The following is a 12,934-nucleotide window of genomic DNA, read 5'->3' as shown; positions in this document are numbered from 1 at the left end:
AATTATGACCAGATCGGTGAAAAATATATATGGCAGCTATATCTAAATCTGAACAGATTTTTTCCAAAATCAATAGGGATCGTCTTTGAGCCGAAACGGGACCCCATACCAAATTTTAGGACAATCGGACTAAAACTGCGAGCTGTACATTGCACACAAAAATACATCAACAGACAGACGGACAGACAGACAGACGGACATCGCTAAATCGACTCAAAATTTAATTCTGAGACGATCGGTATACTAAACGATGGGTCTCAGACTTTTCCTTCTTGGCACAAACTTATTATACCCTGTACCACAGTAGTGGTGAAGGGTATAAAAATATGGGAAACGTTTAAATCTGAAGCAATTTTAAGGAAACTTCGAAAAAGTTTATTTATGATTTATCGCTCGATATACATGTATTAGAAGCTTAGGAAAATTAGAGTCATTTTTACAACTTTTTGACTAAGCAGTGGCGATTTTAAAAGGAAAATGTTGGTATTTTGACCATTTTTGTCGAAATCACAAAAACATATATATGGGAGCTATATCTAAATCTGAACCGATTTCAACCAAATTTGGCACGCATAGCAACAATGCTAATTCTACTCCCTGTGCAAAATTTCAACTAAATCGGAGTTAAAAATTGGCCTCTGTTGGCAAATGAGTGTAAATCGGACGAAAGCTATATATGAGAGCTATGTCTAAATTTGAACCGATTTCCACCAAATTTGACACGCATAGCTATAATGCTAATTCTACTCCCTGTGCAAAATTTCAATTAAATCGGAGTAAAAGATTGGCCACTGTGGTCATATGAGTGTAAATCGGGCGAAAGCTATATATGGGAGCTATATCTAAATCTGAACCGATTTGACTGATATTTTGCAAGCTTTTCGAGACCCATAAAATATTCGGATGTACGGTATTTGAGGAAGATCGGTTGATATACACGCCAATTATGACCAGATCGGTGAAAAATATAAATCTGAACCGATTTTTTCCAAAATCAATAGGGATCGTCTTTGAGCCGAAACAGGACCCTATACCAAATTTTAGGACAATCGGACTAAAACTGCGAGCTGTACTTTGCACACAAAAATACATCAACAGACAGACAGACAGACGGACAGACGGACAGACGGAAATCGCTAAATCGACTCAGAATTTAATTCTAAGCCGATCCGTATACTAAAAGGTTGGTCTATGATTACTCCTTCTTGGCGTTACATACAAATGCACAAACTTATTATACCCTGTACCACAGTAGTGGTGAAGGGTATAAAAACATACTGTAGGTTGGGTTAGGTTAGGTGGCTGCCCGATGTATCAGGCTCACTTAGACTATTCAGTCCATTGTGATACCACATTGGTGAACTTCTCTCTTATCACTGAGTGCTGCCCGATTCCATGTTAAGCTCAATGACAAGGTACCTACTTTTTATAGCCGAGTCCGAACGGCGTTCCACATTGCAGTGAAACCACTTAGAGAAGTTTTGAAACCCTCAGAAATGTCACCAGTATTACTGAGGTGGGATAATCCACCGGTGTTTGGCGGTCGAATCAGGAATCGAACCCACGACCTTGTGTATGCAAGGCGGGCATGCTAACCATTGGACCACGGTGGCCCCCATACATACTGTATATAGTTGAAAAGAGTTAATACACTCAAAAAAAAGTTTACTAGGATCCATAGATTTTGACCTTCCCTTAAGGATTTTGGTAGTGATTCTGAGCCAAAGATGCGGCTTCTTTACAACAAGAATATTATAAGAAAGTAAAATAAGAAATTTTTGAACGACCCATCTGGCTTTAAATCTAGGACCAATAAAATTAAAATTAGGATACAGAGCTCATTTATCAAATTTTCATTATCTTTTCGCGGTTTATTAATAAAGGTACTCACGTACAAACAAATGCCAGTTTAAAAATCCAAATTATAACGGATACTTCAAAGTAAAAATGTTTTCTTAATTCCAAAAAAACAAAAACTTTAAACCAAAGATGCTAAATCCTCAAAATAAGTCTTAGCCTATATTTGAAGCGTTTTATCTTAAATCTAAAGTTTCAATATTTCAGTTAATTTAGGGACAATTTCTTTAATTCAAAAATGTGTTTCTTTACTTTAAGGAAAATTAGCCTTAGTTCAAAGACTTGCGACTTTCACGGAGGGACGCAAATTTTCAAAATTTGTGCCCTAAATTTAATGAAAAAAATTATTGAAGCAAAGATTATAAATTTTATTTTAGTTAAAATTTCATTATTTTAAACACATTTGTTCTTAATATTTTCGCATCCTAAAATTTAGGTTGCGTAATCTTTAATATCACGTAAATATTTTTTTCAGTCTGCTACTTGGAAATTCATTTATTTTTCTAATATATTTTATTAGACACAGTGTATTTAAAAGACAATAAATTATTCCATTAGCAATCCAATTTATTTAAATATTTTTAAATATTTTCTACGAAAATCATATCGTTCATACAAAAAAAATCTCTTTGGCACTATTCGAAGTTCAACTTTCTTCAAATTTAGTTCATTTTAACTTAAAGAAGGAGTATCTTTATTTTGAGTATAAAACCATTTTTAAGGGAGCTATCTAGTTTTAAATCTAGGCTGTATAAATTTGAAATTTTGGATGCACATCCCATTTATCCAATTGTCCTTCTATTTTTGCGATATATCAACAAAGGTATTCATGTACAAAAAATTTCAATTACAGCAGATATTTCTACACAAGAAATATTTTTTTTTTAATTTCAAAGTCATACGACATTAAAAGAGGGACGAACATTTCATAAATTTGTGTCCTAAATTTAAGGAAAGCAAGTCTTAAAGCAAAGATTATGAACTTTCTTTAAAAATTTTGCCCCAAATATTTCGTAAATTGCTTATCCTTAAATTTAGGTTGCACAGTCTTTCATATTAAGTCAATATTTTTTTTTTCAGTAAAAGATGCAAAATCCTCAAAATAAGTCTTAGCCTATATATGACGCTTTTTATCTTTAATTCAAAATCTCAGTTAATTTATTGATTACTTCTTTAAATCACAATTGGTTTTCTTTAATTTAGGGGAAAATGCTTTCTTCAAAGACTTACGTCTTTATGGGCGGGCCGCTTATTTCAAAAATTCGTGAATATATATATATATATATATATATATATATATATATATATATATATATATATATATATATATATATATATATATATATATATATATATATATATATATATATATATATATATATATATATATATATATATATATATATACACAGTCTCACATAAGTTTACATACCCTTGAGTTTTTTACCTCTTAACTAAACATGTTTCTTGTTGTTGTTTATAACCCATACCAAAAAAATCTTCTTGAAAATTAACAATTACCTTGATTTTCAAATTAATTCACTAAAACGACAGGATATGTATGCATATTTTTTAAAATTTGATTATTTAATGAAAATATAAATTATTTAACCGTATGTAAACTTGTGTAAGACTCTGTATATATATATATTCTGGGTCGTCGTGAAATTCTGAGTCGATCTAAGCATGTCCGTCCGTCCGTCCGTCCGTCCGTCCGTCTGTAGAAATAACGCTAACATCCGCTATCGACTTGAAACTTGGCACAAGTACTTGTTATTGATATAGATCGGATGGTATTGCAAATGGGCCATATCGGAAAACTTTTACGTATAACCCCCATATAAACCGACGCTCAGATTTGGCTTGCGGAGCCTCTTGAAGGAGCCAAATTCATCCGATTCGGTTGAAATTTGGTACATGGTGTTACTATATGTTCTCTAACAACCAGGCAAAAATTGGTCCATATCGGTCCATAATAACATATATCGCCCCCATATAAACCGATCCCCAGATTTGGCTTGCGGAGACTGTAAGGGAAGCAAATTTTATCCGATCTGGCTAAAATTTGGTACATTTGGTACCTCTTGAAGGAGCCAAATTCTTCCGATTCGGTTGAAATTTGGTACATGGTGTTACTATATGGTCTCTAACAACCATGCAAAAATTGGTCCATATCGGTCCATAATTATATATAGCCCCCATATAAACCGATCCCCAGATTTGGCTTGCGGAGACTGTAAGAGAAGCAACTTTTATCCGATCTAGCTAAAATTTGGTACATGATGTAAGTATGTGGTCTCTAACTACGGCACAAAAATTGGTTCACATCGGTCCATAATTATGTATAGCCACCATATAAACCGATCCCCAGATTTGGCTTGCGGAGCCTCTAAGAGAAGCAAATTGCATCCGATCCGGCTGAAATGTGGTACATGGTGTTAGTATATGGTCTCTAACAACTGATTATATATATAGCCTCATATAAACCGATCCACGATTTTGTGAAATTTGGTACATTGCGCTAGTATACGACCGCTCACAACCATGCCAAAAATTGGCTCACCGATCCCCAGATTTGGCTTGCGGAGCCTGTAAGAGAAGCAAATTTCATCCGATCCGGCTGAAGTTTGGTACATAGTGCAAATATATGCTCTCTCTATCTATGTATATATATATATATATATATATATATATATATATATATATATATATATATATATATATATATATATATATATATATATATATATATATATATATATATATATATATATATATATATATATATATATATATATATATATATATATATATATATATATATATATATATATATATATATATATATATATATATATATATATATATATATGTCCGTTCATCCGTCCGTCTGTTGAAATCACGCTAACTTCCGAACGAAACAAGCTATCGACTTGAAACTTGGCACAAGGAGTTGTTATTGATGTAGGTCGGATGGTATTGCAAATGGGCCATATCGGTCCACTTTTACGTACAGCCCCAATATAAACGGACCCCCGAAGTTTGCTTGCGATTGCTCTAAGAGAAGCAAATTTCATCCAATCCGGCTGAAATTTGGTACATGGTGTTAGTATGTGGTCTCTAACAACCATGCAAATATTGGTCCACATTGGTCCATAATTATATATAGCCCCCATATAAACCGATCCCCCGATTTGGCTTGCGGAGCCTCTAAGAGAAGCAAATTTAATCCGATCCGGCTGAAATTTATTACATGGTATTGGTATATGTTCTCCAATGACCATGCAAAAATTGGTCCACATCGGTCCATAATTATATATAGCCCCCATATAAACCGATCCCCCGATTTGGCTTTCGGAGCCTCTAAGAGAAGCAAATTTAATCCGATCCGGCTGAAATTTATTACATGGTATTGGTATATGTTCTCCAATGACCATGCAAAAATTGGTCCACATCGGTCCATAATTATATATAGCCCCTATATAAATCGATTCCCAGATTTGACCTCCGGAGCCTCTTAGAGGAGCAAAATTCATCCGATCCGGTTGAAATTTGGTATGTGGTGTTAGTATATGGTCTCTAACAACCATGCAAGAATTGGTCCATATCGGTCCATAATTATATATAGCCCCCATATAAATCGATCCCCAGATTTGACCTCTGGAGCCTCTTAGAGGAGCAAAATTCGTCCGATCCGGTTGAAATTTGGAACGTCTATAGTTATATATAGCCGATCCCCAGTCACACAAAAATTGGTCCCTATCGGTTCATAATGATGGTTGCCACTCGAGCCAAAAATAATCTACCAAAATTTTATTTCTATAGAAAATGTTGTCAAAATTTTAATTCTATAGAGAATGTTTTCAAAATTTTAATTCTATTAAAAAATTTGTCAACATTTTATTTCTATTGAAAATTTTGTCAAAATGTTATTTCTATAGAAAATGTTGTCAAAATTTTATTTCTTTAGAAAATTTTGTCAAATTTTTATTTCTATAGAAAATGTTGACAAAATTTTATTTCTATAGAAAATTTTGTTAAAATTTTATTTCTATAGAAAATTTTGTCCAAATTTTACTTCTATAGAAAAGGTTGTCAAAATTTTGTTTTGTCAAAATTTTATTTATATATAAATTTTTCTCAGAATTTTATTTCTATAGAAAATTTTGTCAAACTTTATTATATACGTATTTAATCGGCCTTTTTTAGTTTAATATATGTGGTATATATTAAACTACTACCTTGCAATTTAAAAGACGGTGTTAGGAAGTTTTAATATACCTTGCCATCGGCAAGTGATACCGCAACCCAAGTAATTCGATTGTGGATGACAGTCTTCAGTAGAAGTTTCTACGCAATTCATGGTGGAGGGTACATAAGCTTCGGCCTGGCCGAACTTACGGCCGTATATACTTGTTTTAATTGATTTAGAAATATAAAATTATTTGCAATCAATTCCTTGGATCTTTTCCATCCATTATTTGGTTAGATTTGAGCAAACTATAAACGTCTTCACAAATATATTTTTACTTTTAATTTAGTGTTTTGATGAAAACCCCGAACATAGCACTCACCTATACACTTGAACTAGTGATGGATGTGATAATTCACGTACTTAAATTATCGCTAGAAGTTCTACCTAGGACGAAGAATTTTATATAGAGACAAGTTAGCTGCAACCTATTTTAAAATCCAGCTAAAATAAGACACATTTTCTTTACATATCTTTATAATATATCCATGAGTACGTCCATGGTGTTATGCCAGGAAAGCACGATTCCTTGAAATTGATGTTAAAACAAACAGACAAACAGAATATTTATCGTATAGAAAACCTGTAACGAAATTTCCACCTCTACTACTCATAGTATTAGAAATAGTAGCTCTTTTTTGTCTATTTAAAAACAAAACACAACAAAAATCTAACTACAAAAAGTTGAAACAAAATAGAAAAACACGACATATAAAAAAAAAAGTTTACATCTCCAGATGTACGTGCAGTCAATATTAAAATTGTTCTTAAACCCCTCATGGAACATACATAAGCAATAGCATAGCCATCATCATCAGTAGCTGATAAAAGTCAAGGAATCAAATAGAAATCGAACACAAAAAGTCATACACATGAACTCACACAGCAAACTCACGTTCACGTACCCATACGCCCCTCTCTACGGTTCGAACAAAACATCAAGGGAAAAGTGCAACAGGACTATGCAATATGTGCACATAAGCAAGCTGCTGCTACATGTCCTTACGCTGTAAGTGTACGACAGTGTCTCTACGTAATGAAAGCATCCAATGGAACACAATTTATTCAATAAAATCAACTTTGTATCAATTGAATCGATGTTTCTATTCAATTTTTGTAAAATAAAAAAAATCTAAACAATACTGAGAATGAGGGCCAGCAACAGCTGCTTCTACAGAAATTCCTGGCAACAAATATACCCCCATCCCACAATTTTATATTAATTATGCAACAATTCTTAGTATAGAATAAAAGGTACATTTAGTCTCTTGTCTTTGTTTCCAATATCAAAGGTAATATGACACCTTTAATATTGGAAACAAAGACTTAAGCCGCCGAGTCGCGCCCCAGATTTTAGCCGCAGCCGACCAGTATTTGCCGGTCGATGCCGCCGCCGAATTCAAATGATACATTTGAGTCGACATATTCGGCCAATTAATCAAACATATTGATTTAAATAAGAACAAGTAAGTACGACCGTAAGTTCGGCCAGGCCGAACCCTCCACCATGGATGGCGTAGAAACTTCTACTATATCTTATCTTAAAACTTCTTAACATCGTCTTCTAAATTGTAAGTTAGTCCATACCGGGTATATATTAAACAAAAAAAGGCCGATTAAATACGTAACAGGTTGGCTGATAAGTCCCCGGTCTAACAAAGAAAAACACATTTTTTTTTTCAAAATTCGTTTTTATTAATCAACATAGTTCCAGAGCGATACAACGATTATAACGACCTTCCAATTTTTTGATACCATATTGGTAGTACTCTTTCGGTTTTTCCTCAAAATAGGTCTCAGTTTCGGCGATCACCTCTTCATTGCAGCCAAATTTTTTCCCTGCGAGCATCCTTTTGAGGTATGAGAACAAGAAAAATTCGCTGGGGCCAGATCTGGAGAATACGGTGGGTGGGGAAGCAATTCGAAGCCCAATGCATGAATTTTTGCCATCGTTCTCAATGACTTGTGGTACGGTGCGTTGTCTTGGTGGAACAACACTTTTTTCTTCTTCTTATGGTTTTGCCGCGATTTCGACCTTCAAACGCTCCAATAACGCCATATAATAGTCACTGTTGATGGTTTTTCCCTTCTCAAGATAATCGATAAAAATTATTCCATGCGCATCCCAAAAAACACAGGCCATTATTTTGCTAGCGGACTTTTGAGAGTTTCCACGCTTCGGAGACGGTTCACCGGTCGCTGTCCACTCAGCCGACTGTCGATTGGACTCAGGAGTGTAGTGATGGTGCCATGTTTCATCCATTGTCACATATCGACGGAAAAACTCGGGTGTATTACGAGTTAACAACTGCAAACACCGCTCAGAATCATCAACATGTTGTTGTTTTTGGTCAAATGTGAGCTCGCGCGGCACCCATTGTGCACAGAGCTTCCGCATATCCAAATATTGATGAATGATATGAGCAACATGTTCCTTTGATATCATTAAGGCCTCGATCAACTTCATTTTACGGTCATTCCACCTCTTTCGGGCGTCCACTGCGTTCACCGTCCTCCGTGCTCATTTCACCAAGCTTGAATTTTGCATACCAATTAATTATTGTTGATTTCCCTGGGGCAGAGTCCGGAAACTCATTATCAAGCCAAGTTTTTGCTTCCATCGTGTTTTTCCCTTAAGAAAACAGTATTTTATCAAAACACGAAATTCTTTTTTTTAAATTTTTTTCACAATAACAAAAGTTGATTCACAAAAGACGCTCTATCTCACAAACTAATTGACTTACAGACGTCAAATTTTGACACGAATCATTTGAAGGTTGGTACTATATAAAAATAATATGCAATTAGTACTAGCTGCGCCATCTATGTGTCTGACCGGGGACTTATCAGCCAACCTGTTCAGTTTGACAAAATTTTCGATAGAAATAGAATTTTGACAAAATTTTCTATAGATATAAAATTTTGACAAAATTTTCGATAGAAATAAAATTTTGACAAAATTTTCTATAGAAATAAAATTTTGGCAAAATTTTCTATAAAAATAAAATTTTGACAAAATTTTCTATAGAAATATAATTTTGACAAAATTTCCTATAGAAATAAAATTTTGACAAAAATTTCTATGGAAATGAAATGTTGACAAATTTTCTATATAAAAAAATGTTGACAAAGTTTTCTATAGAAATAGAATTTTGACTAAATTTTCTATGGAAATAAAATTTTGACAAAATTTTCTATAGAAATAAAATTTTCTATAGAAATAAAATTTTGACAAAATTTTCTATAGAAATAAACATTTTCTAGAGAAATAAAATTTTGACAAAATTTTCTATAGAAATAGAATTTTGACACAATTTTCTATAGAAATAAAATTTTGACAAAATTTTCTATAGAAATAAAATTTTGACAAAATTTTCTATAGAAATATAATTTTGACAAAATTTCCTATAGAAATAAAATGTTGACAAAAATTTCTATGGAAATAAAATGTTGACAAATTTTCTATATAAAAAAAAATTGACAAAGTTTTCTATAGAAATAGAATTTTGACTAAATTTTCTATGTAAATAAAATTTTGACAAAATTTTCTATAGAAATAAAATTTTGACAAAATTTTCTATAGAAATAAACATTTTCTAGAAAAATAAAATTTTGACAAAATTTTCTATAGAAATAAAATTTTGACAAAATTTTCTATATAAATAAAATTTTGACAAAATTTTCTATAAAAATAAAATTTTGACAAAATTTTCTATAGAAATAAAATTTTGACAAAATTTTCTATAGAAATAAAATTTTGACAAAATTTTCGATAGAAATAAAATTTTGACAAAATTTTCTATCGAAATAAAATTTTGGTAGATTATTTTTGGCTCGAGTGGCAACCATGATTATGAACCGATATGTACCAATTTTTGTGTGAGTGAGGATTGGCTATATACAACTATAGACCGATATGGACCAATTTTTTCATGGTTGTTAGCGGCCATATACTAACGCAATGTACCAAATTTCAACCGAATCGGATGAATTTTGCTCCTCCAAGAGGTTCCGGAGGACAAATTTGGGGAGCTATATATAGTTATGGACCGATATGGACCAATTTTTGCTTGGATGTTAGTGTCCATATACTTACGCAAAACACAAAATTTCAACTGATTCGGATGAATTTTGGTCCTCCAAGAGGCTCCGGAGGTCAAATCTAGGGATCGGTTTTTATGGGGCTTACATAATTATCGGCCGATATGGACCAATCTTTGCATGGTTGTTAGACACCATATACTTACACCACGTACCAAATTTCAACCGAATCGGATGAATTTTGCTTCTCCAAGTGGCTCCGGAGGTCAAATCTGGTGATCGGTTTACATGGGGCTTTATATAATTATAGACCTATATAGACCAATTTTTACATGATTGTTAGAGACCATATACTTACACCACGTACCAAATTTCAACCGAATCGGATGAATTTTGCTCCACCAAGTGGCTCCGGAGGTCAAATCTGGTGATCGGTTTGCATGGGGGCTTTATATAATTATGGACCGATATGGATAAATTTTTGCATGGTTGTTAAAGACCATATACTAACTCAATGTACCAAATTTCAATCGGATCGGATGAATTTTGCTCTTCCAAGGGGCTCCGGTGGTCAAATCTGGGGATCGGTTTATATGGGGGCTACATATAATTATGGACCGATTTCGACCAATTTTTGCATGTGTATTTGAGACCATATAGCAACACCACGTACCAAATTTCAAATTTTGCTCCTCTGAGAGGCTCCGCAATCCAAATCTGGAGATCGGTTTATATGGGGGATACATTTTTGCATGGTTGTTAAAGACCATATACTAACTCAATGTACCAAATTTCAACCCGATCGGATGAATTTACATGGGGGCTTTATAGATCCATAACTAATACTTGTGCCAAGTTTCATGTCGATAGCTTGTTTCGTTCGGAAGTTAGCGTGATTTCAACAGACGGACGGACGGACATGCTTAGATCGACTCAGAATTTCACCACGACCCAGAATATATCTACTTTATGGGATCTTGGAGCAATATTTCGGTGTGTTACAAACGGAATGGCAAAGTTAATATACCCTCTATCCTATGGTGGAGGGTATAAAAAGATAACTTAAACAAATAATTATTTTATATTACATTTTGTTTATGTTTTATTTAATTTATTTTATGTCATAATAAAGAAATTATAAGTTTATTACGAAACAAAACTAAAATTTATATTTGCAGTACTTAATTGTATGAATTATAATAAAACTGAACTGGCATAAGGGCCAAATCTATGTTCATTTTAAAAACCATTTAGGAAAAAAATCATTAATTATAAATGACAAATTATAAATGAAAACAGACATATTCCTGTAAAGTCTTGCCGAAATCTAGAGGAACAAATCATTGCACATCAATATAGAGTTAATCTATCTGCGTTATATTGAACTGTTTTAATAAAGTAACAGCGAAAATTTCAACGCGAAAAGCGAACATAGTACTTACCTTTATATGCGAGTCTTTCAGCTGCCGGTACAACTATTTTGTTTGCAATCGTAATTTCTTTTACTCATGTTGTAATTTTCTTTGCGGCATCAGTAATGGCTCTGGCAGTATTTGCCTGATCTTTTGCGACAGCGCTAGCTTGATGTGGAGATGTGTGGGTGTGACATGTTCATGGGGTCTTTTCAAACGATTTGATGTTACCACAACAATCCCTTTTTTTACCACTGGGCGATGTTTCAGTTTCTTTGAAACAATTATCAAGAAGATTATCTCATCTTCCGAAGTTTGTTCACCAAATGTTGGACCCTTTGGTTTTGCTGCTGAAGACAAGCAATAATTTCTGTATATTTCTTGTTCCATTGGTGTTAGTGTATTTGAAGTGAACATTCCGCCGCCGGGGCGATGAAGGCTTCGTTGATTTTTTGTCATGTCTACAAATAAAAATGAAAGTTATTCATTAGCAAGAATAAAGAATATAATAGTTTTAGGGACTGAAATCTTTCGTTTGGAATACAAAACGAAGGCTTTCGTTCGATATACAGGAATATATCAAACGAAAGGGTAATAATTACCTTCTTCCTCTTGTTGGCAAAAGATTCCCATTTCGCCTCAACTATCTCACTGCTGACACCAAAGACAGGAGCACATCTTGTGAGGCTGCGGTTGTTATCCATAAATTCGACCAAACATTGCAACTGCTGGGTCGATGACTTTCTTGCAGTAAAAGTGTTAATAAAATTAACCTTCATAAAGCTCATAAAATAAATGTTTATACTTACACTTTATATTCGCTATTTTTATTTTATTTATTTATTTTAAAAACAAATCCAAAACGAAAGGTCTTGGGCTAGTGACTGGATTTGACATTTCTGTTCGACAAATTGCGAACGAATCGTGTTAGAGAAACCCAATTTTAGAGATTGCGTTACGATTCCTTCGCAATGATTTTCGTTTCGGTTGTCGCTTAAATAGAGCATAGAGAAACCAAAATCAGCTGTTTTTCGTTTTGTATTCGAACGAGGACTAGAATTCGAATAGCAGAAATAAATAGGCTGTAAAACAAAGTGCAAGAATTCCCATATCAAGAACTGCTTTACATCAATTTACATCCCGTCCTCAGTTTGTTATTTTGTGAATTGCTCTTGCTGGAATCTATTCTAACACGCAGGCCAGCAAGTTCCTCGATAGTAATTATTTCAAATTGCCAGCATATTAATTAATATTTAATTAATTTATAAATATGTGACACCAACATTATGGAGGAAATCGAATTATACATGTAAAAATGTTTAAGATATTTAAAGTTGTATTGATAGTTTTATTTATTAATACGTTTAATAAG

At 33.3% G+C, this 12,934-nt stretch overlaps 1 protein-coding gene across 3 annotated transcripts; it reads right to left on the bottom strand.

Annotated features, from left to right (window-relative positions):
• Positions 1-11,329: 11,329 nt before the first annotated feature.
• On the bottom strand, positions 11,330-12,554 carry LOC142234930 (uncharacterized). 3 transcript variants are annotated; one of them, XR_012721748.1, is made up of 4 exons: positions 12,372-12,554; positions 12,165-12,302; positions 11,593-12,023; positions 11,330-11,520 (listed from the first exon to the last, which is right to left on the bottom strand). XR_012721748.1 is itself a non-coding variant. In XM_075306141.1 (3 exons), the coding sequence occupies exons 2-3, from the start codon at positions 12,193-12,195 to the stop codon at positions 11,653-11,655; spliced, it is 402 nt and encodes a 133-aa protein (XP_075162256.1). In that variant the 5' UTR covers positions 12,196-12,302; positions 12,372-12,554; the 3' UTR covers positions 11,330-11,652. The 3 variants fall into 3 exon arrangements, 1 of the variants encoding a protein (XP_075162256.1); XR_012721749.1 differs by having other exon boundaries at positions 11,330-11,477; XM_075306141.1 differs by having other exon boundaries at positions 11,330-12,023.
• Positions 12,555-12,934: the final 380 nt, after the last annotated feature.

Source organism: Haematobia irritans, chromosome 4 (assembly GCF_050003625.1).
Source record: "Haematobia irritans isolate KBUSLIRL chromosome 4, ASM5000362v1, whole genome shotgun sequence".
NCBI classification, from domain to species: domain Eukaryota; kingdom Metazoa; phylum Arthropoda; class Insecta; order Diptera; family Muscidae; genus Haematobia; species Haematobia irritans.
The sequence above is the reverse complement of the archived record's forward strand: the minus strand, read 5'-3'. Positions and strand labels throughout refer to the sequence as shown.

Bases quoted from the DNA above. Each gene is read 5' to 3' on its own strand.
- LOC142234930 (XM_075306141.1), bottom strand. From the start codon at position 12,195: ATGGGAATCTTTTGCCAACAAGAGGAAGAAG. The intron at 12,024-12,164 runs GTAATTATTACC...TTTTATTTGTAG, and splicing joins TTGCCAACAAGAGGAAGAAG to ACATGACAAAAAATCAACGA.